At 41.6% G+C, this 25,455-nt stretch overlaps 2 protein-coding genes across 6 annotated transcripts in view; both read left to right on the forward strand.

The window, feature by feature from the left end:
* Positions 1–614: 614 nt before the first annotated feature.
* Positions 615–12,975, forward strand: casp2 (caspase 2, apoptosis-related cysteine peptidase). 5 transcript variants are annotated; one of them, XM_012875201.3, is made up of 13 exons: positions 615–711; positions 1,225–1,388; positions 2,345–2,515; positions 2,592–2,660; positions 2,841–2,990; positions 3,177–3,237; positions 3,678–3,772; positions 5,737–5,919; positions 6,252–6,380; positions 6,476–6,566; positions 8,291–8,491; positions 10,591–10,700; positions 10,795–12,975. In XM_012875201.3, the coding sequence occupies exons 2-13, from the start codon at positions 1,239–1,241 to the stop codon at positions 10,927–10,929; spliced, it is 1,545 nt and encodes a 514-aa protein (XP_012730655.2). In that variant the 5' UTR covers positions 615–711; positions 1,225–1,238; the 3' UTR covers positions 10,930–12,975. The 5 variants fall into 5 exon arrangements, with proteins under 5 accessions (XP_012730655.2, XP_021178575.2, XP_021178576.2 ...); XM_021322900.2 differs by having other exon boundaries at positions 652–813; XM_021322901.2 differs by having other exon boundaries at positions 653–813; positions 8,291–8,479.
* Positions 12,976–15,803: 2,828 nt separating this feature from the next.
* The window catches only part of clcn1b (chloride channel, voltage-sensitive 1b), a 52,035-nt gene continuing 42,383 nt past the window's right edge, over positions 15,804–25,455 (forward strand). The window contains exon 1 of the mRNA XM_036135120.1: positions 15,804–16,226. Coding sequence (XP_035991013.1) covers positions 16,176–16,226 — 51 coding nt within the window. The 5' untranslated portion in view covers positions 15,804–16,175. The remainder of the gene's footprint in view (positions 16,227–25,455) is intronic.

A 25,455-nucleotide genomic window follows, 5' to 3' on the forward strand; every position in this document is an offset into this window, starting at 1 on the left:
GGGCCAATGAATTTGGTTAAAGCTTGAGTTATCTTCCCTCTTCTTTCTTTTGAGAGGTTAGCAAACAACCTCTTGGTGTATAGCACCACTACCTGGTATAAAGTGGTGTCTGGCCTTTGAGTCGCAGCATAGCCCAGACCAGGAGAGAAATAGTCAAGCACAAAATTATTAAAAGTATGAGCATATATATATATATATATATATATATATATATATATATATATATATATATATATATATATATATATATATATATATATATATATATATATATTAGTTCAGTTGCCTACCTTGACAATGTGTACCGTATTATAGAGATGTATAATGTTTTCTTTTTTTTTTTTTCTTTTTTTTTACTGTTTTAAAAAAAACTTAACTCTCTAAATAAAGCAGATTTATACACACTTTTTCACTTGTGGAATAATTTTTTTTCAAAAGCATGTAATAATCATTGTTTTTTCTAAATACGTCTCTGTTAAACTGTTACTATTTTCAAAAAAAACTATCAATTGCACATCTGTTTACGATTCAAATTCAAAATTGCCCTGGTCCTGTTGTTTTACAGTAGGTAGCCCCCCGGCCTGCTATTGGTTACTGGACACGTCACTCAGAATTCCCAGCTCTCTCATTGGCCAGAATCTCAAAATAAACCACATCTCTTTTATTCGTGCGGTGGTGTTCCCCGCGGAAGTTGCTCGTTGGAGTGAAAGGGTAAGATGTGTGGATAATTTCCATAAAACTGTGCGAGAGGAGTAAAAACTTTTCAGTGATTCCGTCGGAGGGGTTGACACTTTGTTGCATAAACAGAGAACGGTGAGTTGTTGGTTTCGAAAGGTAGTTAGCTAGCTAGCTAGCTAGCCTCGGTAACAGCCCGGAACGTTCAGGTTAGCATCAAATGTCAACAGACTCTCGTCTAACTTTAGATTACCATATTTATACGCCTACCGTATTGTTTTTTTGGGGTCGGTAGGAGTACCGCATTTAAAATCAAACCAACCTTTTATGTTGCATTATTTTTTTACGGGATTAAAGTGCATGCTCAGAAGTGTAATTCGTGTGTCATTATCTTAGAACACCCCGATTTGCCCAGAAAATAACAAGGCAATTAAGTGATAGAGCTCTAATGTGTCCTTTATGTACAAGTAGAAACCAGGAGCAGTGTGTTTGGATCGTCATAGATGTGCATGCTGCCTGTTTTATTAATTTGCTGTCCTGTTGGTACAGTGCATTGCGGGGAAATGTTGGAGTGCGGCATGCTGGAGCGGCACAAAAAGGCTCTTCAGAGAAACTCTGCTGTTCTGTGCAAAGAGCTGGTCGTGGACGAGCTGCTCACCCAGTCCCTGCACGCTGATGGCATCCTTACGGAGAACATGGCAGAAACCATCATGGTGTGTATGAGCGCAGATTATTATGCAACACATTAAACGGCCAATAACCTGCAGGCTGGCTTGTTAAAATAAAAGACAGGGGAAAAAAAAGCAGCAACCATCTCAGTTTGATACTTTTTATGAGCCTTTGTGCAGGTTTGTCACAAGTGCTGACTGGTTATTAACTGTTCATATGTTTTATTTAGCTCTCAGGAATGATTACAACAGCAAGACAGGAATGATACACCTGTTTCATCCAACCTACACATGATCACAAGATGAACAATTAATAACACTTTATAAACGGTATAGGCTTTTATAGAGTGTAGCTAGAGTGCTACAGCTACACTACATCAGATCTACTTGTAGATTGTAACAAGTAGGTCTGACGTAACAAGTAGACCCCCCCCCCCTTTATTATATGCACGCTTTTCTATTTCACCCTAGACACCGTCCATGTCGCACCTGGAAACAAACCATTTTATGCACATGTACTTTACTATTACATAAAGTTTATTTCTGTTGGTGGTTTACTTTAATTTTGAAGAATGATAAAAAAAAATGCTTTTATTTCAGGTCCGATAAAATCATATGTTACTTTCTGAGGATATTGTCTTTAACCCTGTTAAGTCTGATTGTTGTTAGGACACTGGTTTAGGCCGTTGATCTTTATGAAATATGACACGTTATGAACTGTTATCACACCAAAATACCTCTGAGCTACCTCCTGCTTGCAGGTGTTTTGTATTTGAGCCCCATAACCACATCACAACAGACGATAAGATATATTATTAAGAAAAAAAAACTTTGAATGTCATTAGGTCACATTTTGCATGTAAGGAATATAATCAGCCTGTTTGTAAGTGTTTCCCTGTCGCAGAAGCTAACAAATGACTTTAAAAAAATATTACACAGCCTTTTAATAAAGACGTGAATTTGTGAACACTCATGTCCGCTTCCTATCTCTTTAATTCAAGGCAGAGAAAACATCTCAGAAACGTAGCTGGCGTTTGTTGCTTCTCCTACCAAAGCGAGGACCCAAAGCCTTTCAGAGCTTTTGCTCGGCTCTCCAGGACACTGAGCAGCAGCACCTCTGTGACTTGATAAGAAAATCAGCTGAGAGTGACGCCAGAGAGACACACGTAGATGTGAGTCGGTGCCTAAATGTACGTCCTCTGAAGGATTCAGCTACGCGCTCTGCTTACATTGTTATTATGTTTGCAGTGTGTTCAGCCAGAGAAAGTGGCAGAAGAAACGTCAGGACGACCGGCGAAAACACAGAATGGCAGAGAGGTGAGCAGAGAGCATCAAATCTACAAATGTCATGGTTGCAGAGTTTTGGTATGTCCCAAAAGACGAACGCTCACCACAGACTTTTAAGGTGCAAATTAATTTTTCATCTGTTAACTTTTCCACAGCAGCTTACAACTGATAGAAACGAATGATACGCTTGAGTAAAGTGGTCTTTTGCAGACTTCCTCATTAGACAAAGAGGAAAGGAGCGAGGTGAGCAGCACCTCATCATTCTCAGCCAGGTCCTCTGATAGATACGCAGCATCCTCTCAGTCCGCCAGAAAGCTCAGCAAAGTCAGAGAGGAAAACAGGGACAAAGACGAGAAAAAGGCAAGAAAAAAAATGACATGAAGGCAGATGTGCGAATTATAAGATCTACCTGTTAGTTCTCATGTACAGAGTCCGGTTGAGTTTGTCAGACAGCTTACAGGAGAGTCTCCGAGAGCTCGTTTAGGATTGCAGATGCAACACTTAGGCTGCTGACCTGTAACCACTTTATTTTTTTGTTAATTTCAGAGGCCTTCTCTCCCATTTTCAACTCAGGAGGAATATCCTGCGAAGAGGGCAAGGACACGTGGTGAGTATTCATTGCAGCCTGTCCTGTCTGCATTCAAAGTAAATTAGGTTATTCTGAGCCCAGTGTTGTTGTCCGTGTTTGTTTCCTGGGAGACGGCATAGTGTGGAGTTGAAACAAAAGGGCTCGTCTGTCGTCTCAGCTGAGGAAAGATATCAAGTACTTGAAACACAGTTTTTAACTATTTGACGAAACAACTCTTTGGTTGTTTGAGTTTCTTAGATTTTGTTTAAATCTTGAATTATCTCGCCATGTGACTGAGGCCGTGAACGTTTGGTTCCTCTACCTTGCTACTCCTGCTGTGTGTACCGACTGGCACCCCACCCTAATAGTGACTCATCCACAACAATGTTGGACAATGTTAGTTGTGAAAACACTCGCGGGGATTTGAATGAGCAGATAAACCAGTGACGAGCAGAGGTTTTGTTCTCCATTGTCTGCAGCAGAGTCCTTGGAGTTCAGCCTCGATTCCGACAGTCCCATCAACACTCCTGTTCTGCCATGTTGTCCGGACTTCTTTCTGTCTCACTGCGAGCAGGTACATTACATCTGTTTGATGATGCAACCCAGCAGATCAACGCTAATTTGACTAATTCTTTGGTTTTGTTTACAGTCTCTAAATTAGGAAAAGATAATCTGTTGAGGGTTTCTGCAAGGTCATAAGTTCATAAAAAGATTTACATTTTTACACGGAAATATTGAGTATATTTGGATTTTCAGCAGTATACCTTACATTTTCCTACATTTGTATGCTTGTTGGTTTATTTCTTATTTATCCCTTGCCTTTATTTTATTCAATAACTCCTTAACATCGGACAGTCAGATTTTTCTGCACAATAATGAATGCCTCCAAATGGGGTTATTATATATTTAGGCAGTAAGGTTCCAAATGGTCTCGTTACTTTATCTGCTACTAGAACCTTCATCATGGGAACATACATATTAAAAGAGATTGAAATTGTGTTCAAAGATTTTAACAGTTGGCTAATCATTACTTTAGGAAGGCTTTAAAAGTAGATAATCTATGTGTAAATATACACAATTCACATCCCAGAGCCAAAAAAAACATCAATTTAAAGCAGCACCGTGTAAGTTCTGACCCAAATATCAGCTTAATTTGAGATATATGAAAAGACTTTTCAGGTCAATATACAGCACTTTGCGCATACTGATGCTCCGTGGGGGCTGCCCTTCTCAAAACATCTCCTATGTAACTTGAGAGGGTCAGTGTTTAATTGCTGAATGGGTTCTAGGTCACAGCAAAGACAAAGCAGATATGACGCTACAGTTACAGTTCTGATGAATTTCAGAATAAAATCACCCCAGCAACTTAACTAGCTTGACTAGTGTAAACAAAACGGCGACACAGAAACACGAGGAGACAGAGGGGCTTTTGGAGGAGGATGAAATAGGTTCTTTAAGCGAATAACGAGTTTTGCCCTAAAAATGAAAACCATGGCTGGTTTTTAATCATTTATGGGGCATAGCAACAGAAAGGACCACATGGACTTCTGTTCTCGCCAGTGCTATTTCCGCTCATCTCAGCGATGCCCGAAGCCGGCGCTGCCGAGGTAGTGAAGGACAGAACTGTTGCAGGGTCTGAGTGGTAAAGTGATGTTCACAGCCTCGTTGCTAACATGGGCTAAAGTTCAGTCTAAGCAGTAACAAATGCTATACACTATTAACCAATGGTCGTGGTTCCAACTTCAGTCTAACTCACTACGGGAGCCTGCGTCTGACTGAGATGCTTTTATACCAATGAGATGCGTTTGAACCAATTGGAAATTTCAACTGCAACAGTCGCCCTTCAACCCTAAGAGGGCAGCTCTAAGACTGTTTTAAAACAAATATTGCAGTGCTAAACAAGTTCACATGAAAATGTAAAAAAAAAATGCAGAGTAATGTTAAAGTAGCTCCCTTAGGCTCAATTTATACAGTTTATATACAAAACAAGTGGATTTTAGGACGAGTTACACTTTTAAAAGGGCTGTTATCAGTTAATGACTCCATTATTGCAACTTTAAGTGAAAAAATACAGAAAAGTTCAACAGAATTTGGAAAACTAGCTCCCTCAGGCTCAATTTATACAGTTTATATACAAAACAAGTGGATTTTAGGACGAGTTACACTTTTAAAAGGGCTGTTATCAGTTAATGACTCCATTATTGCAACTTTAGGTGAAAAAATACAGAAAAATTCAACAGATTTTAGAAAACTAGAACCTGTTTCGTTGGGCCCTTTAGTGCACGTGCATGTTATACCTTTACTTTTCTTTTACCATAAAAGTCTTTTTTCAGAATTAAGAATAAGCAACCATAAGATTCTTAAATAAACAAGTTTGACTTGATTCTTTTTTTTTTTAACATTACAGATATACAAAAAACAATGGCTTGTGCTCGTACAGATCTTAAACTCCACACTAAAACCTGAAGTAACCCACATGATTTGACCTGTGACAAATATTAATGTAGTCTGTCAGGCTAAAGCATTTTCATGCTCCAGTCTTACAGAATGGGCTCTTCGCCCCGAGGCTTTGCCTTGGTCATCAGTAACGTGAGCTTTGACTCCTGCGCTGCCCCGGACCTGGACCCACGGAGGGGAGGGGAGGTGGACGACGAGGTCCTCAGGAAGGTTTTCACCGAGCTCGACTACCACGTCAGCGTCCACAGAGACCTTACTGCCCAGGTACAAGACTCCGAATTTAGCCAATGAGAATTCATCTTTTCAGAAGATACACTTAGAAACATAAAAAAAAGTTTAGTACGTCTTTTTAAGCAGCTGGTGCAGGAAATGTCCTTTAGAGCAACATTTGTTTGTTTAGCCTAGTTTATCTGCTATACATCTGGTGGAAAAGGGTTCACATGACAAAGCAAACACAAAGTCTAGTGTTTTTTGTTTTGTTTTTCTTGCCTCCTGAGAAATTCTGACTCAAGATTTAATCCGTTTTCTAAAAAGAACTGAAAAGACTTTTTTGTGTGCCTGACTGTTTCAACATCTCGTCCGTCTAATTTGAGCAGGACATGAGGAAATGCATCGAGACCTTCTGCCGGCGGCCCGAACACCGCACCGTGGACAGCTGTGTGGTGTGTCTGCTCTCCCACGGAGTGGAAGGGGCGATTTACGGCACAGATGGACAACTTATTCAGGTGGATTCGCCTTATAATTTACCCAGCTGTGATCTGAGATAGGAGACGGTGGTGTGTTCTGCAACATTTACCGTGCGCCGCTTGGCTTTCTGCAGCTGGACTGGGTGTTCGAGGCCTTCGACAACGCACACTGTCCGCTGCTTCAGAACAAGCCAAAGATGTTTTTCATTCAAGCCTGCAGAGGAGGTGAGTAATAATGCAGGGAGCGTGGGGAGAGTTTTAGACATTTTGACATATTTGAAGGCGCTTAAGGGTAGAAGACATATTAGTCAAATGGCAGTCTCTCCCTCCACATGTCCTGATGTCCGCTTTCTGTTGTCTGGCTGATGAAATAAGCTCTGTGGATAACATTTTATCAGACACGCATCAGCTACAAAGCTCTGTGTCAAAATGTGCCACAAAACCCTCTTCTGTGTGAGTTTGAACACAATAAAAGTTTCAGCATCTTGGTTCCCAATGCATTATAATGGTTGAAGTAATATATAAGGGTAACTAATTTTTTTGCCGATATATCTGGTTCTTCTAAAATCTTGGATGTTCAAACAGGAATTTTGTCCAGTTCTGCTTAGCGCTGTAATATAAGAATTATTTTTTTTCTAACCCTTCAACCATAAATAGTTAATAAACCTTTAGAAATAGGGGGCAATGCCACTCTGACAACAGAGAGAGCAGTTGCTTTAAAACAACAAAATTTTACTGCTTTAGAAATAGAAAAGATGTCTTTTTAAACTGTCTTTAGTATATTTTATTCATTATTTGGTGTAGTTTTTTGCACCAGTTGCAGAGAATGCAGATCCTTACTCTACATGATTAAACAGAGTATCTGGTCCTCCATTCAGCTTTCATCCTATCTGCTGAAAGTTAAGAGTGGATTTTTTAAATATAATCATTACATATAGCTATTACAGCGTTACATTGGACCAATCTGTGTACTCTGGCTGTTGACTCTGAGTGTCATGCAGTCCCTTTTAAACTCCCACAGACAATATATGCACCGAAAATGGAAAGATGATGGATTGTGAAACCACTTAGCCGCAGTCTAAGCTCAAACTAAATGTTTCGTTCGGTCCACACAGCTTCAGCGTGGGTGCTAGTTTGAAAGTAATCAAACTCAAAGAGGAAGTCAACCTGTATTTGCTTACTCTTATCTTGGAGAGAGGGCATCTCATTTCTTCTTTAGAGGTTGAAATTACTGCTCTGCGGAGTAGAAGCTCGCCGGCCTCACTACAGCTGCTGGTTTGAAGCCAGCAAACCATTTCTCCCACTAAAAAAGGGGGTCACCAGTGGACAAAACTCTGCAGTGCGAGATTAGCAGTAGGTTGGCTGGATGGAAAACCAATAGAAAAATGCTCCCTTTGCGTCAAGGTCTCAGTGGTGATCACAGAGCCCGGTCCATGGCTCTTCAAAGGGCTGTCAACACCCAGATAGCGAGATGTTTTTAGGAAGGTGTGCGGGTCAGAAATGATACTCGCATGCTTTGAAGGAAATTGTATTTTGACAGATCTCTTCACCCCTGAGATGCAGTTAAAATGGAAAAAGACCTCCTTGTCTGCTGGGGTGGCTGGGAAGCCACAGAACTCGAAAAAAAAGGCTCAATACGATGATAGACGATCCGAAACATGAATAATGGAGATTTTTTTACCTCACTAGACAGGTGGTTTCTAGGGTGAGTGATAGACATTACGTCATGTTACAGCATCCCCCGTTCCAACCTAAAGTTCCTGCCCTAATCTGTCTTCGTAATGGAGCGCCTGTTCAGTCCTCCTTCTGCATTACGTAGCTGGAGTGTTTGGTAATAGGAACATCATCTCACCTAAAGTGCCTCAGCTTTCTAACCCAGAAAATGTTTAAAGTATCATGAACTGCTAAATCGGAGCCTCTTTTTTTTTTTTCTCCCCCCCCTTCTTAAGACGAGATGGACTGTGGAGTGGAGCAGCTAGACGGGCCGGGGAGGATCTCTTCACCGAGCTGTGAGCAGCGAGATGCCGGTAGGGAAGGAGAAGGGGATGCAGACCCCAGGCAGAGACGGGACATGGGGCGGCCCAGGATTAAGCTGCCTCAGCGCTCAGATATGATCTGTGGCTTCGCGTCTCTCAAAGGTCAGAGAATTAGTAAGTTTATCCTATTTGGTGCACGTGAAAATTAAAAAATTATAACTTTTTCAATTGTGAAACAAAGGATTGGGAGTAAGTCAGCAGAGTTCTGTTTCTGTAGTTTTATACACGGTGTAGTGAAATGCAGTAAGAAGAAATTAAAGCAATTCAACTTTTACTGGATGGAAATATATTATACTGAAATATGTTACAAGTTTGTTTTATTTAATCTCCAGATTCATGTCTTGTGCACAAATTCTGAAATCTGAACATTTATAGTGCCTTGAAAAAGCCGTCTTACGCCTTCAACCTTTCCACGTTTAGTCACTTTATAGCCACAAACTTCAGTGTCATTTTTGGGGATTTTATGTGACTGACCAAGGCAACGTAGCACATAATTCTGAATTCATATTCGTAGAACAACCTTCATATTGGATTTGGTGTCGTTGAAAAGCAATTTTTAATTGTTGCCCCAAATTCTCAATTGGATTTAGGTCTGGGCTTTGACTGGGCCGTTTTCACACGGGTGTTCTTGGACCATGGCGTTTTCAGGGTGACAATAAGTCAATATCAATATATATCCCAATATAACGTTATTCAATAACGGTGAAATGACATTTCCGACATTTCAATACACATTACAGTCTATAATTAAAGCAATTGTTACTCACTGATGTTCTGGGTTTTATGTAGTTTTATGTGTTGTTGTTTTTTAAAGCAAATATTTCTAAAATGTTATATTGGAGGAGTTTTATAAACATGGCCGAATAATTGTCATAATTTTTGTCCAACACATTCAGGGAGGTTGTTAAAACAACCTTTTCCCTCACGTCTTGCTTCACTTAGGATTTGTGTCGCTAAAAGAAGCCAAGGACAGTTTTAAGTTTCTTTAAACATCTGTTCCTCGTGGGTTAATGCGTCCATTCGTCATTAATCCATATGCCCAACTCTTTGTATGCTACACTTTATGTATTTGTTTCTCCTTTTGAGGTCCACATGCTTTTATGCTTTACGATTTGAGAACCAAAATATACCAAGTTGTAAACGTCTTGAGTGTCGGAGTCTCAATCAGTGAGACACAATTTTCTTTTCTCAGATTTTCCGTTCAACCACATAAAAGTGTTTTTGTCAGAATAAAATCCTTGAAGCCTGAAAAGTTCTTTATCAGTTTGGTTTGCTAATAACAGGTACAGCAAATCCCAAAACTACTTGGGGATGGTCTGTCCTTGATTTTTGTGGTTGTGAATGTGAGAACCTGTGGAAAACTGGATGTGAATACTTTGTTAAGGCTCCGTCTCTCAAAACTGTGTTAGCTGTGGCGATTATATACCAAATTTAGCAGGGGGGCCAGGGTGGGGCCAGTGTTTTTTCATGGGGCCACAGAACAAAAGATTCGGGGGGGGCTTAACAGGTCAATATTTCATCGTTTCATATATTAAATAAGATATCATATGCCCATTCCTATTTCTTTTTGTATTTTTATTCTTATTTCTTTTTGTATTTTTTATTCTTATTTTCTCTTTTTCTTTGATCCACTGTATATATGAAGATTCACAGTATATACCTGATGCACCTTTCCTACTTTTGCACCTTCTCTTATGAGCCGATGTGGCAAGTGAATTTCTCCAATGTCAGATCAATAAAGCCTATCTTATCTTATCTTATCTTATCTTATCTTATCTTATCTTATCTTATCTTATCTTATCTTATCTTATCTTATCTTAAGTGAACCAAAGAGCCAATTGTGGCTCTGGAAGTGCAGATTACAGACTCCTCATCCTATCTCAATATGGCTGGAGCTAAACAAATAGCTTAAATAGCTTAATTTTTAAGTCATTATGAGTGAAACTGTAAAGGTAAAAATAAAATAACCAATCAGATACAATATCTTTGTCAGCACACATCATCGTAAGAAATAAAATATGTCTTTAGTACAGAGGCCAGGAGCAGTTCTACAGGGGCACTGGCCCCTGTTAGCCCCTCTCTAGAACCGCCCCTGCGTGTTAGATTAATCAAACCTAATGCTTTGGTAAATGTATAAAGAGATGCTGCTGATTTCAGTTAACGGTTTTTATTTGGTTATCAAGTCTCTGTTGTTTGGTCTGTTTCTACTTAAGGCACGGCAGCAATGCGAAACACCAAGCGAGGGTCTTGGTTTATCCAGGAACTAAACACAGCACTCCGACTTAACGCCAGAGACACACACCTTTCAGACATACTGGTGCAGGTGAAGCATGCCTCCTTGTTCTCTTTTTATACGCTCACGCTGTCGTTTCCTCACAGCGCCCTCATGAAAGTGTGGTTCATCTCTCTCCGTACAGGTAAACGCACGTATCAAGGAGAGGGAAGGTTACGCGCCGGGCACCGCCCACCATCGCTGCAAAGAGATGTCCGAGTTCACCAGCTCCCTCTGCAAAGACCTCTACTTTTTCCCAAAGTACCAGCCCCAGTATTGAAATGCCGAAGCGCACTTTAGACCAACAAGCACACAGATCAGTTTTTTGCGTTGAAGCCGTTCTGTGAAGCTTCAACAGAACCGCCCCTCGTCGCGTCACATGCTCACATTCCTCCCCTCGATGCAACGTCGCATCCGTTTCCATTCGAACCACAGACACACACATTCCTGTGACAGGGAAAGGAGATACCTAAGATGTTCCACATGCACACTTTTTAATGGGAAACATAAAATATTTGAGTTTATGCCAGTTAGAGGGTTTATTTGTTGATCCTTTCAGTCAAGCTGCACAGCAACTCCGATGTTCCTCAAGTCTCTTTTTCTCAAATAGGTATTTTTTACACAGATCTATTTTTGTGGCTTGGTTTTGTACGAAATGTTTTTTATATTAATTTTTGAGCCCCGCTCTTTTTTATTTGTACCTGTTTGTAAAAAGTTTGTGAACCCGGCTTGTTTTCAGCACAGCGACAGGCAGGGGGCAGCACCACAGAGACGAATCATTTCATCGTCGCTTGCTGATAAAAGATTTGCACCTCCTGTGGTTTTGGCAGACGCATATGAAAACGAAAAAAAAAGGTTTTGAAAGAAACAAGTAAAGTGCTTAGGAAAAACACTCACAGGGCATCTACTGGTGGAAAATGTTCAGACATTTATTCTTTTATCTCGATGGTAAATGCAGACTTGGAAATATGCAGCTTTTTAAATGTTAATTTTAAATCTTTGTTCGCTTATAATCTCCTGCCTATTACCGGGTGATGGGCTGGAATTTGGTGCTACTCGCTGGCTTATTCATCCACAGTATAATTACTGACCTTTGTTTCTACAGTGCTTTGCAAAAATATTTATACCCATAAAGGTTTGTCCCATTAAAAGCACAGATATCAGGGTATTTCATTAGGATCTTACATGTTAGACCAACACAAAATAGCACATAACGGTGAGAGGGAATGAAAAAAAACAAGACGCAATAAATATCTGAGTTACTGTGAACATCAATTTCAAGCCTTCTCACAGATTATTGATTAACTTCAGGTCTGGACTTTGACTAGGCCATTTGAACCATCATATTGCAGCAGCTCTGGCTGTATGTTTAACGTCATCGTCCTGCAGGAGGGTGAAAGTTATTGTTGGTTTTTTTGTTGTCGCTAAAAGGACTCCCTTGTATTTAGCTCCATTTGTCTCCCTAGGCGTCTTTCACCACCTCCCCTGCCTCTGCTGAAGAAAAACAGCCCCACAGTATGATGCTACCACCACCTTGTTTCCCCATAGGGATGGGCAAAAAAAATAATCTGTGGTTTTTAAACTTTGATAAGCTAATCCTTCTTCAAACCTCTCCACAGCTTTATCAGTGACATTCCTGGCATGTTTCTTGGTCTGCATAATTTTTCAATTTATGCATTGCTTTGCATAAAAACCCCAAAGTGAAGTAAATGAAAGCTTGTGCTTTGGTTGTAACGTGACAAGATGTCAAAAGGTTAGAAGGAGTGTCAATACTTTTGCAAAGCACTGTGGTGTTTATCTCTGCATGGGAAGTTTATATTTGGTGAATTTTACTACAGCCGATGCAGTCAGGATACACGACGTCTTCCAAAAACATGGAGCGGTTTTCTCACGGCAGCCGTGTGAGGATTTTTATTTTGTATTTTTTAGATAAACTCAAAGATCACAGATCATATTGTTCTGGCAGCCTGAGTGAAAATTAAAAGCCCCCAGAGAGGCCTCGGCGAGAAAAAGTACGTCCTGTTACGGCAGTGTTGTTTTGTGGGGGGGGAGAGAAAAAGTACGTCGCTGAAACAGTATTGCTTTATAACCATCTGTACACGAAGATGCTCCTAAAGACCACTCTGTTCTGGAGCAGACATTCCTTTCTTTAATGGGACAATGAAGAGATAATATAAAGCCAGCAATATTTGACCGGAGTGGCGTGGTTTGAAGGTCAGAGTTCATTGCCAAGTTCTGCTGCTGGACCACAGCGTGTGAAAAGAGGGCCTGATGAGATGTTATTTATCACCACCAATGACTGCCAAATGTTCCATGCAATAAAAAATAAAATAAAAAAAAAACATTGATTGAAAAAAAAAAAGTTTGTTTTTCTCTGTAAATATGGATTTTTGCAGGAAAAATGCGTGTGGTGCCCTGTGACAGCGAGGCCTCTGTGCTCGCTCCGCTGTATTCGATCCTCCTTGTTGCCGTGTTTGTGTGTGTTGTTGCCTGCGTACAGCCTGTCCTCTCCGTCCGCCCGTATAGTATAACTGGCCGCGCGCTATTTCGCTGCGCTCAGGGCTCTCCAACGCTGCAAACTGGGATGTACGGCTCTCTCTCTCTTTCTCTCTCTCGCTCTGCCCACCGACACCCGCTGATAATGTTCTTGCTGTATCAGATACAGGCCCAGCCAGCTGTCCACAGTCATACTCTCCCTGACACACACACACACACACACACACACACATAGTCAGAGTAACACATTTCCTGCTGGCCTCTGATGTAGCTGCGAGATTAAGATGTTATGTGTCTGCGTGTGGACCACAAAGCAGGGCAGAGTTAGGAGGGATCTGTGCGTCTTTGTGGTTGTTATAATGGCCGCCCGTCGCATTAGATTGAGAGGAGGAACCTCCCAGCGAAAGAGAGACGCCTGTATAAATATGTCCGCCGTCATGTCTTTGCGTTTTTTGCTTCTGTAAAGAAAAAAAAAAAAAAAAAAAAGCAAATAGTTTTGTGTGAATGTTTTGAACATGCCTCGATATGTTTGTCCAAACTTTTTTCTCTAAACCATGGCTTTGTTTTTGTTTTTTTAAACCCCTTGTTCAGTCCAGTAGTGGATCATTTTTCATTTATAAACCCGTTCACCTCTGACGTATAAATCCTTCGGGTAGAACCTGAATTCAAAGGATGAATCGGTGACGTATTAACATCAGCCTCGGTCTAATACAGAATTTATTTTACAGTTTATTTGGTTGAATCTATGAAAAATACCTAATATAATAGAGTTTAATGGATATAAAGTAGTATTATGGCAACAGCAACACGATTCCCTGAGCTGTTAGCTAAAATCCAGCCATCCAGCAATCATCAACTCAGGAATGGTGCTTCTACCAGGCTCGGTTTCAAGACTTTGATGGATTGCTCCTGTTTTCTGGGGTCATCAAAGCTTTCAGAAATTGTTCCAATTTGCACTAGAAAGCCAAAATGTCTAAATTCTGACTTAAAAATCAAATAGAAGGCTTCTTAAATTTTAAGTTTCATTTGATAAAGTCGTAGCCTTAGTTAAATTTCAATATGGCTGTCCTGCGTGTATAGAAAGGTAGTGAAAGTTGTAGTAATTGGAGATTAAAATATTCTCTTGGCAGGCAAGAAATAAATATTGTATGTATTTCATTATAATGAAATATGTAAAATATCTATTGTATGCTGCTGTAATGCTTTAGTAATAATTAGGTATCTGATAAACACTCATGATATAAAATTTCCTTTTATGATAAAAAAAAAAAAAGTTGTGAACTGAATAGAAAATTTTAAAGCCACAGTTTTTTTCTTTTATGGTATAATATTTGTCTTAGCTAAAAAAAAAACATCCTTCAAAATACCTCCAGGTGGGACGTGCTCCGATGGCGCAGGGGTAGTGAGCACCACCCGTATGAGGAGGCCTTAGACCTCTTCGCTGCTGACCCGGGTTCAATTCTGGCCTGAGGGTCTTTACTGCATGTCTGCCCCCTCTTTCAAACCCCCTTTCCTGCCAGCCTACTTTGTACAAAATTAGCCACTAGTCCCATTAAAAAAAACAACAGAAAAAGAATAAATAAGATAAAAAAAATCTGGAGGTATCTGGATCAGATGCCAGAATTATCTCCACTGACTCCTTTGACTGTGGAGGAGCCGTGGCTCTAATCTCATCTCCTGTCATGTTTTGGAGCTCCTCTACCTAACTGAGGCTGTGCTGAGCCGGCGGATGAAGGAAGCTGGTTTCAGTCGCAGCCAGGCTCTCGTTCTTTCGGTCGTGGTCCATATCTGTGCACCAACGCAGATACGGACTGGTAAATGGACAGCTTTGCATCACAGCAGACGAGGCTCCAGTTTTCTGTCTTCTGCTCCATCAATCACTCGTAAACCATGATGCTTGAACTCCTGCACCTGAGGCAGAGACCGACCCCAGTTCTGGAGGGAAGTGGTTCACCTTTGTTTTCCGGTTCAGAACCACGGACCACTGCAGGGAGAGGCTGTCAAGATCATGGAAGGACTTGATTGGAACTGACAGAAAAAGCTCTCAAAGTCCAAAGAAAACCTCCGACGGACTTTCAGAAAACGTCCAAAAAAACTGATCACGCTCCAGATTTGCCTTTTCAAATTTTAAAACATTAAAGTGTAAAAGAGATGAACACGCCTGCTCCCGTTACACGAGGCCTCTGGGTTCTTTACAGCACAGATGGATTTAACTCTCCTGCACTTGTCCACCTGGGTTACCTGCTCCAGCTGTAGGTCGCAGGAACACGCAGGACATTTTACAGGCGGGGGGTCTTTAAGTCCAGTGTTTTCTGTGCGAGGGTACTTTTAAGGATGAGGGCGCTACCCTGGCATGTGAGAGTAGAGGGGGGGGATGCCTCGCTGCATTGGCTGGTAAGGTGTGAGCTGTCATAAGGGGGGAGTCATGTGCACCTTCCCGCTCACGTTGCAGGGGCAGCCCTGTGAGGGGTGCCCTTCCAGCTCCCACCCCCCACCACCGCCGCTGTCCAAACAAGAACAGGCCATCCAAACACACACACACACACACACACACACACACAAACACACACACACCTAATGGCTGGCTGGCAGGGAGGGTGCTGCAGGAGCAACAAGTTCTGCTTGTGTGTGTGTGTGTGTGTGTGTGTTATTAGGTGTCTGCAGTTCTAATAAAGGAAAGCGCTGTGTCCCTCTCTGCCTCATCAGTTGGCTTTGCTCCGCTTTGTCCGTCCGTCTCGTTTCTGTCTGTCGGTCCTGAAGTGGAGCCGGTCGGCTCGCGGCCTCTGGACCTCCGGGAGAGGAGCTTCTTCAGGAGTCATCTCCTCCGTTGTTTAGTGCCTTGCTCCCCTTGACCAGGAGACTGAGAAGCAGAAGATGTTTGTGTGTTTATTTGGCCTGGTGTGAAGAGTGTGTGTGTGTGTGTGTGTGTGTGTGTGTGTATAAGACTTCGTGGTGCATGGTGTTTGCCAACGCCGTTGGAAATGCTGGGGCGTCCAGCGAGGTTATTTTTGGATCAGTGACAGCGCGTCAATGGCTGCAGATGCGTCGCAAAGGAAGGCTCTGAGATACCAACAGACCCTGGTAGGTGTTTCCACCTTTACCTCCCCACCTGCCTGCTCCCTCTCCCTTCCTTCACATCCTCACCGTCCGCCTCTAAAGCCGCTTCTCTCCAACTCCACTCTGTTCTTTTATCCTCAGCCAGTCTTTGCTTTTCTGATTGCTGCAGAGTGAAATTTGTTGCTTTTCATCATTTCTTTTCTTTATTTTTATTTTTGTCCTGCATTTTTCATCGCAGCAGCAGGTTTCTTAGGCCTCCCGTCCAATCAGTACTCCTCATTGCTGTTTTTTTTTTTTTCTTTCTGAGCAAGCTTACTCAGAGCTAATGTCAAACTCATTAACAGACCCGCAGTTTTTATAACGCCCACAGCACCAGAGTGAAGGCGGTAAATGGAAAGTCATCTCCACAATAAACAGGAGTTATATCACCATTATATTCATACAGTTGAGTCATTACCTGATCTCCTACCTTTGCATGTTTGTATCCTGAAACAAAATGTATTTCTCCCGCTCCTCCTGCAGCCTTTTTAAGTATTGGTGGTTATAAATACTGTATACAGGAAACCTGAGCAGACAGGTTAGCTATACATGCTGAGATGTGGCCATGTCACTATGTCATCTGTTTAAACGCTCATCCTGTGAGGGCACTGCCGACCTGCTCATTTCTGCTGCAGACGTAATGGAGTCACGGCTTCAAATCTGGTCCTTCCTTGCGGCTTTGATTGGGAATTATAAGACAAGATAATGAGCGGTCACGGCCCGGAGCAGCTGGGTGGGCATGGTATAAATTTCTAAATGACAAAGTGAGCAGAGACGGCGTTCTCCTGACTTTCCTGGACCGCCGCCCGAAGAGAATCTCTAACCCCCGACCCTTCTCCATGAGCCCCTTTAAGAGCCGCATGTCAGATATAAATAAGAAATCTCAATTAATCACACTGTTTACAAGCTAGGCGTCTCAGCGGCGTGACGCTTTCTCTCTCTCAGGATGTACAACCTGCTGTGGCGTCTGGGAGGCATTAAAAGGCCTTGGAGGATTTGAGGAGTTTAAGTGAGGGGCTGTTAATGGTTTGTCATCATATGATTCATCTATTGATCAGCAGCAGGAGGCAGTGGTGTGTGTTTTCAGGCTGGCTCTTGACGTTTGCTTTGATGGCTCCCAGGAAGAGATTAAAACTTATACCCGATGCTTCGGTTGCAAAAAAAAAACGTGCATTCGGACTGCTAAATGCAGCATTCACTCTCACGTTTTATCAAGCGACCACCGCAACTTTCAAAGTACTTCATTGGGATTTTATTTGATAGGTCAGCATAAATTGGTGGATGCATATAAAGAAAGGACATTTAAGCATGGCCTTCAAAAGCTTTTATGGTGAAAATTGAGTAAAGTGTGGCAAGAATTTGGATTAGGTGTCCCGTACAGTGATGGAAATAAAATTAAAAATTAGTGCCATCAGTTGCCTTCTGTGAAGGACTCCTAGAGAACCTTATGGTATCATGAGGTCCAAGGACAGCAGACGGGTCAGGAAGAAAGATGTGGAGAAGTTTAAAGCAGGGTTTGGCTATAAAGCAACGTCTCAGACGTTGACCATCTCACACACAGCAATGATTAATCCATCATCTGAAAATAGGACGGCCATGGCACACCTGCAGACCTATCCCCACATGTTAGTTAGTTTTAACTAACTAACTAACTAACTAAAGAGCATTAGTCAGAGGAGCAGCCAAGATGCTTAGCTCTGGTGGAGCTGCAGAGATCCACGGCTCAGGTGGGAGAATCTCAACCTGACTCCGCCAGATGGATTTGCTCCGCATATCCATCTGGAAACCTTCCGTTGAAGTAATTTTGGGAAGGGGCGAAAATACTGGTTAGCTGATTGGCCTATGTTGGTGATAGACGGGCCAAATAAACCAATCAGATCAACGAAGCATATGACGTACTAACAGCGACGACGAAAACACAACCACAAGCTCTTGCCGAAACCAGTCGGGAGAAGAGCAAAAACATCTTTTCCTCTGAGAAAAGCCTCCAGAGCAGTGTTTTGCTCTTCTTTCAGTGAAGAAATACTCTGTAATTCCGATAAAACTTGCTCGATAGCCACGCTAACGCTAGTTTCATCGGCTGAAGCCGCCTTGTTCTTTAGACTGAACTGTCGATCTTCTCGTTGCGTCACACCTCAACCCGCCTCAAAGCCAACGCTGATTGGACGTTCGTTTGGTGAACGGCTCCAAATTTTCTTTAACGGAGAGTAGCCAGACTGATCTGCGAGTGAAACCTTGAACGCTCGCGAGATCAGGATGGTCTCACGAGGCTAGGAGAATCTGTCGACAGGACATAAATACCACAAATCGGATCTCTGTGGAAGAGTGGCCAGAAAATGGTCATGATCGAAAGGAAGCCACAATAAGTTTTGTCTGCGGTTTTCCACAAACCGTGGAAGAAAAACCTGCATGCAAAGCACTAAGAGTGGGGAAAACGGACGTTGTACATCACCTTCAACGCAGCATCCGAGCTGTAACACATGGTGGTGGCAGCGTCATGCTGTGGGGTTGCTTTCCTTCAACAAGGAAAGGGAAGATGATTTGATCCTGGAAGAAAACCTGTTAGAGGCTGCTAAAGCTTTGAGATCACAGCAGAGGTTCACCCTCCAGTTAGAACAATGATCAAGACAATTCAGCCAGACTAAAATGGAATAGTTTAGATCAAAGCATTAGAGTGACGACTTAAATCTAAGCGGGAATCTGTTGTGAGACCTGGAGATTTATGCTCACGTATTCACGACATTCAGTCTGACCGAGCTTGTGCTATTCAGCAAAGAAGAGCAGACAAACATTTCAGTCTCCAGATGTATAAAAATGTGGGAGACAAACCCCAGGAGACTTCCTGCTGTCACCGTGAAAGGAGATTCTATAAAGTATTGACTCAGGGAGGCTGAATATAAAATCATAGGCATTTTAAAAATGTTAGAAATCATGAATCCTTATCCCTTTTTTTGTGCTACTTTGTGTTTTTCAACTGCATAAAATCTAAATAAAATAATTTGATGTCGTATTTGTAACTTGACAGAACGTCAAAATGTTCAAAGAGTGCGAATAGTCACCCTCCTGAGCTATTGCTACAATTATTGGATATGTTTGAGGTATTTATTAATGTTTCAGGTTAAAGAAAAATATGAAAAAATTGCATCTCTAAAGGAGTTTGCTCAGATAAAATGCTTTAATTTTTTTTTTTTTTTTTGTGAGATTAAGCTGCTGTGAAACAATGAGTTTGGGGTTTTAACCCACCTTTTCCATAAATTGCTATACATAGAAGGATATTGCATTTCAGTGGTGGCTAACCCTTCTAATATTTGTTAAAAGTACATTTAAGGTTCAGGTTTTGTACGACAGGTCTGTTATTTGCCGAGCTGCTGCAGAAAAACAAAATTTTTAAGTCTGATAAACCAGTTATGCTCCTCTGTTTAGAGATGGTGGTGGTTGGAGTCCTGACAAAAAAATTATTTAACCATTATGTGAGCATTACCTTTGCTAAAAAGCCACATTTAAAGCACAATTTAAAGTACATAGACATCTCAATAGGATGTCTCTGATACAACTAACAATGAAGTGTAACACTAAAACGTTGCTTCAGAGAGCCACAAACGCTCTTTCACTGTAATTATTGCATTGTTTTGTTCTTCTTCTTGTTAGGGAATTTTTATTTTATTTTTTTTTATGAAAAAGGAATCATCTTTGGTAAATGGACTTGTTCCAAGCTAAACTCAAACGTGAACAGATTTTGGAGTTCAGTTCAGTTTGGATGTCCTTTGACCTGTAAATCAGCAAATTAAAGCGTGCCATGCTGGGACGGTTGTGTTAACTTCCACCCGGAGACACCACCGTTGTCAACCCCTGACCTTAACAAAGAGGAAGCTCCCCCTGCGGACCCTCAGGACGCTGACTGACACACTCTAGCAGGGTGGCGAGAACACAGTGCTGCTTACTGGCGCTCTCCAGATGCAGTTAAACTGTAGTTTTGAGCCTGACTCGATACAGCTGGTTGCGTGTTACAGTTTATGTGAGCGCCACGGTCTAAAACCGAGGCCGTATGAGGAGCAGATCAGCGAAACAGATCTCGCAAGTCTCAAATAATACGGGCGACTAAATGAGGGCGGATATGGTTCACCTGCCAAAATGTCTCACATGCTGGAACGGCCGGGATGTGGACGATTAAGCCATTAAACTTCACACGATGCGGCTGTCACTGGATGTTTTTGTCAATCACAGACATGGTTATGATGCTGTAATGACACCGGTACATCAATGGCTTTGAGATCGGACACCACATTATGAAATAGTGTCAATAACCTGCCATTGTTTTGGTGCAGAGGTTAAAAACGCGCCACCTGTCCTGAAGGAAAAGCCTCCTGGGAGAGACGGGCCGGAAAAATAACACGACAAACAGTTAGTCGGTGAGAGCGCAACAGAAGTGTGTCAGTGAACGTTGGGTCACACTCCTGCTAAAATTATCAGCGAGTAAGGTTTCAGCTCGGGGGTGTGGGGGGAGGGGACGCGGGGAGGGTTGGATGGATGGATGGATGGAGACACGGGGTGGTGAGAGGGGAAGTTTGATGGGGCGAACAGAAGGGCAGAAAGGGGAAAGGTCGCAGGGAGAGTTCAGATGCAGGTGAGACGGTTTGGACAGGAACTATCTGTGGCATTGCAAAAATCAGGTTTCAAGTGAACGATACCTTTAGAGAAGTGTTGTGCGTGGAAAAACAAGTGAAACACTTCCTGTAAACTGAGATCTCAGGTTGATTTACGCTGCTGCTGCTGCTGAGGATTGAGGGTAGAAAAGAAAGAAAAAGAGTTGTAGAGGGAACAAACCAGACTGAACAGCTAATGTGATATAAGATTAAGAGTCAAATCTTTAAGTTACAGATTTAGGAAAAATAAAATGTGACAGAAAAGTTGACATTTCAGTTCAAATGTCACAAATATATGAATTTACTTCTAAAATGTATTTTAAAACTGTTCAGTTTGGAGAGAAGAAGATGAAACAGTGGTTTAAGTTACACTAGGAAGCGTATTTACATGTTGCTTTAAATTGTTATTCCTGATCGCTGTAATGTTTTCGTTAAACTTTCCTAGACTGAACAATAAAATCAGCAAATTCATAGAAATTTAAATAAGGGATGATCCAATCAGATCTTTTTATCTCTCAGTTTGTTGATATTGTGATAATTCTCTACAAATATATTCTCAAAGAACTTCAAAAGACAAAAAATACAACTTATGCAACTAATCAAGTGAATAAAAACAAAATTTTTATTCAGTTACAAATAATCCAAGTTCATCCTTGTTATAACATGATAATCAAGTTCAGTTTACATTGTCGATTGATAAAAAGTTTCTGTTTAGGGAAACCCCGATGATTACATCAAGTCATTGACTTTACAGCAATTACTCCTCCTGAGCAAGCATGTGGCAACAGTGGAAAGGAACAACTCCTTTTTAACAGGAAGAAACCTTCAGCAGAACGTGGCAGACACACAAATAAACAGCACTTCAGGTCTTTCTCCGGGTGGGCGACTGTGGGCCAGTGGGAAGAGCAGTTGTCTTATAATCCAGATGTTGTGGGTTTTATTCCTCCTGCTGCATGTCAATGTGCCCCTGGGCAAGGTATTTAACTCCAAGTTGCCTAGAAATCATAGTTAGCTCCTTTGATGCGTTTGTCTGGGAGAGAAACAGGGTTAAACACAGAACGAGGCATGAGTGTATCATCTTTAGAGAGATATTGGCAGCAATAGCTCAGCCAACGCCTGATCTGATTGTCCAAATCTGCCGATGCTAAATAGACTCTTGTTTGGTCTCATCTTTTGTTTGTTGATAAGGCAATTTCCCTCTTCTAATCGTAAATTTCCCTCTGCACAGCTCTTCCTTGAGGTTTCTCGCTCTAAATTCACCAGTAAGGGAGATTGTACCGTTGTACCTACTTTCTGTTGAGTCTCCCCTTTCTATCGATGCATTAATGTTTTTTTACCTTTTTAATGTTGTTGTTTTTACTGGTAGGGTTATATATATCACTCGATAACAGTTTTTTCTTGTACAACACTTTTGTTAGCCTTGGCTGTGTTTAAATGTGCTTTGCAAGTCAAGTTGTTTTGATTTATTGGACTGGATGATGGGTGTTTGAAGAACATGAGCTGCGATCCAAAAACTGGTGTTTGTTTTGAGTTTCCTCCGGCCCCTTAGCAAGGCACTTAACCCCAGATTGCCTACAGATCTCCGCATCGATGTATGAATGCGAGTGTGTTTGTGACAGCGATTGGGTGAATGTAGCTCGTGTGTAAAGTGCCTGTTATGACTAGAAAACCACTACACATATTTAGTTCATTTACTATTCATTTAAGAACTGTACACAATCTCTGCAGCCCAGCATCTCCTCCAATGACCAATGTCAGGACCATTGTGATTGATCAATGGTCCTGTTATTCCATCCTCCAACCTGTATAGGTTGCAGGATGGAATGATTGGGCCACATAGGTCCAATCATATAACAGATTCAAATTCACTTACCATTCATCCCAGTTTAATATAACCATAATACCCTGCAGTCAAGTTCAGTTTATTATGCCATTTGGTGAAAAGTTTTCTATCTAAGGAAGTCCTCATTAACTTTGCATCGCAACATATTTCAAAACACAATCTAAAATGTACCTTGGAAAAGGAAAGGAATGACCAAGAAGTGACCAGATGCTTTTAATCCAAAGCACTTGTTTAAATCATCAGCAAGTGTGATCAGCTCCACAAAACCAGGGGTTTTGCCTGGTTGCTGGTCTAGAGCATCAGAACGGTGCTCCAGGGGGGACGACCTCAACACTGACCTTACAGAAACAACGGTCGGTGGGTGAAAATGATTATTCACCAAGTCAAGTCAAGTTTATTTATATAGCACATTTCAGCAGCAAGGCGCTTCAAAGTGCCTTACATAATAGAAACATAAAAACACCAAACACGTCCAAACGGTCACCAGTTGTGAGACTAGTAACAAACATTAAATTAGTGAAATCATTAATACGCATGAAACATGTTGGTCAGTGTTCCTGTTATTTTGGTCCGAAACCAACACCAAACAGGTCGGCTTTCAGTCTTGATTTAAAGGAACTCCGTGTTTCGACTGATTTGTGGAGCATAGGAGCTAAATGCTGCTTCTCCGTGTTTGGTTCTGGTTCTGGGTGGGAACCATTCCCTGCGCGTGCCGATTTCCCCCAGTTGCGTACATCCAGGAACCCCCCCCCCAAGGTCTGATCATGCAATGCTCAGAGAGACTGCCAGCAACACAAGCGCTCCATCTCAGGTTCAACAGTGCAGTTGATGACCAAACGACTGAAAGAGGAGTGAACAAAGCTTCTTCCCTCAAAGTTGCACATGTATAAACAACAAGATTTCTGGGGGGAAAAGTTGACACCAAAGTAGAGATGTGTAAACAACGCAGAGGATCAGCACAAAGCACAGTGATGGAGGGGTGGTGATTTGGGCTGGTTTAACAAGCTTTTCTATCATGGGGTGTACTTATTTTAAAGCCATTACATCTAAATAAGTTTAAACCTGGTAAGAATCCCCTAATTTTCTTTTGTCCTGATACATAAAACCATAGAAGGGGAGAAGCGCCTACTTCCCTTTTCGGATCAGCGAGTTCAATATGTCATAATTTTGCATGCTTCAAACCTGACAGAACACAAATCAGTGTCGAAAAGGTTTAGTAAAACACAATAAATGAGCAATTGTTCATCATAGCAGAGCTAAGTCCAGCCTCTCATCAATCTTTGACGGTGCTTACGGTACAATGCAGCCTGTGCCACACAGACTGGACGTGGTTGTGGTCTCCTCTCAGTCAGCAGGTATTATTTTCATACCTGCAGCTCAGGTCCGGCCTGCTGGTATCATTTATAATCTCGCTGCAGGGTACCGCTGGATCGGCCGCCTGACTCAGAGACTTCCCCTCTGAATTAAGAGCTGCTGACACTTTATTGTCAACCCTCAAGTGCCCGTATTAACCTCTGCTGCTTCCCCCCTTAGTGTGTGAGCGCACAGCCCGGACAATACTTGTCAGTCACTGTAGTTATAGTACAGTATAGAGGCAGAGTTGGTCCGTGTCCTCCAAACGGTCAAAGACAGGGAAGGACAGATGTAAGACGCAGATATCCAGACTACTTGCTGTAAGTTGGAGACTGGGCAGCGGCAGCAGCTAAGAGGAGAGACGGCCGGAAAGATGAGGGAGCGCATCAACACCTTTGAGACAGTTCTGAATATAGATCATTTTCTGGTAAGTTTCACTTTCTGGCTTATTTAACTGGTTTCAGACCGAGGGTGTCCAAAGTGTGGCCAAGGGGCCATTTGTGGCCCCTGGACTGATTTTTCTCAAGCCCCTGAATGCAATTCAAGAATGAAATACTGTATGTGTCTCAGCCCGGCCCACTTTAAAGACTTTAAAAAAAAATAATTTGAAATGTTAAATTGGAAAATGTTGGGAAAAACACAAGATTTTCATTATGTAATAATAATGTCTTCTTTTTAATTTCATGATAAGTAGGACTACAAATATCCAACAACTTTTTATCAAAGCTGACCTGCGTGCACCTGGAACAGCGTTGAACTGATTGGCTAGAAAAAATGAGCCTGGAAACCTTTTCTTATCTTAGAGAAAATACAAGAAAATAAAAATCAGTCAACCTCCCCAAAAATGTATCATATCCCTTTTCATTTAAAATTGGTTTAGTTTGTATTACTAAAATGTTGAATATGTAGTTTATTGTATATGTATATATATTTGTGGCTCTGGACAACTTTCGACTGGATGATTTTGGTCCATGTAGCAGAAAGTTTGGGCAACTCTGTTTTAGAGCATGATCTTTTTTGCAGAAACATTTTTTTTTAAAGGAACCATCAAGTTTTCTTTGTTTCCTTTTTAAATTAAGTGCAAAAATTCCAATTTAAAATTCGTATCGTATTTGTCTTTACATATTTCCTCTAAACCACGTAAAAAAAAAATTCAGAAGAATCTCGGTGGTTTAGAGATGGTGAATTACTTGGTGTAAAGTTGCATTTCTCAGTTTTGTACCCCCCTTCAGCTCTGACTTGCCTTAATTAAAACATGACAGCTTGAGCAGCGTTTGTATGAGCCATGGGATTGTTATTGTGCCGGTTAATTAGTGCACGCATACGGAGACACACGCTCCCTTGGAATGTGTGTGTGCTAATCTCCTGATCTGTC

This window comes from Fundulus heteroclitus, chromosome 3 (genome assembly GCF_011125445.2).
Source record: "Fundulus heteroclitus isolate FHET01 chromosome 3, MU-UCD_Fhet_4.1, whole genome shotgun sequence".
NCBI lineage: Eukaryota > Metazoa > Chordata > Actinopteri > Cyprinodontiformes > Fundulidae > Fundulus > Fundulus heteroclitus.

Coding starts and splice junctions, on each gene's coding strand:
- casp2 (XM_012875201.3), top strand. CDS start 1,239: ATGTTGGAGTGCGGCATGCTGGAGCGGCACAAAAAGGCTCTTCAGAGA. Junction 6,567..8,290: donor CATTCAAGCCTGCAGAGGAG/GTGAGTAATAAT, acceptor CCCCTTCTTAAG/ACGAGATGGACTGTGGAGTG. Junction 8,492..10,590: donor TCTCAAAGGTCAGAGAATTA/GTAAGTTTATCC, acceptor TTTCTACTTAAG/GCACGGCAGCAATGCGAAAC.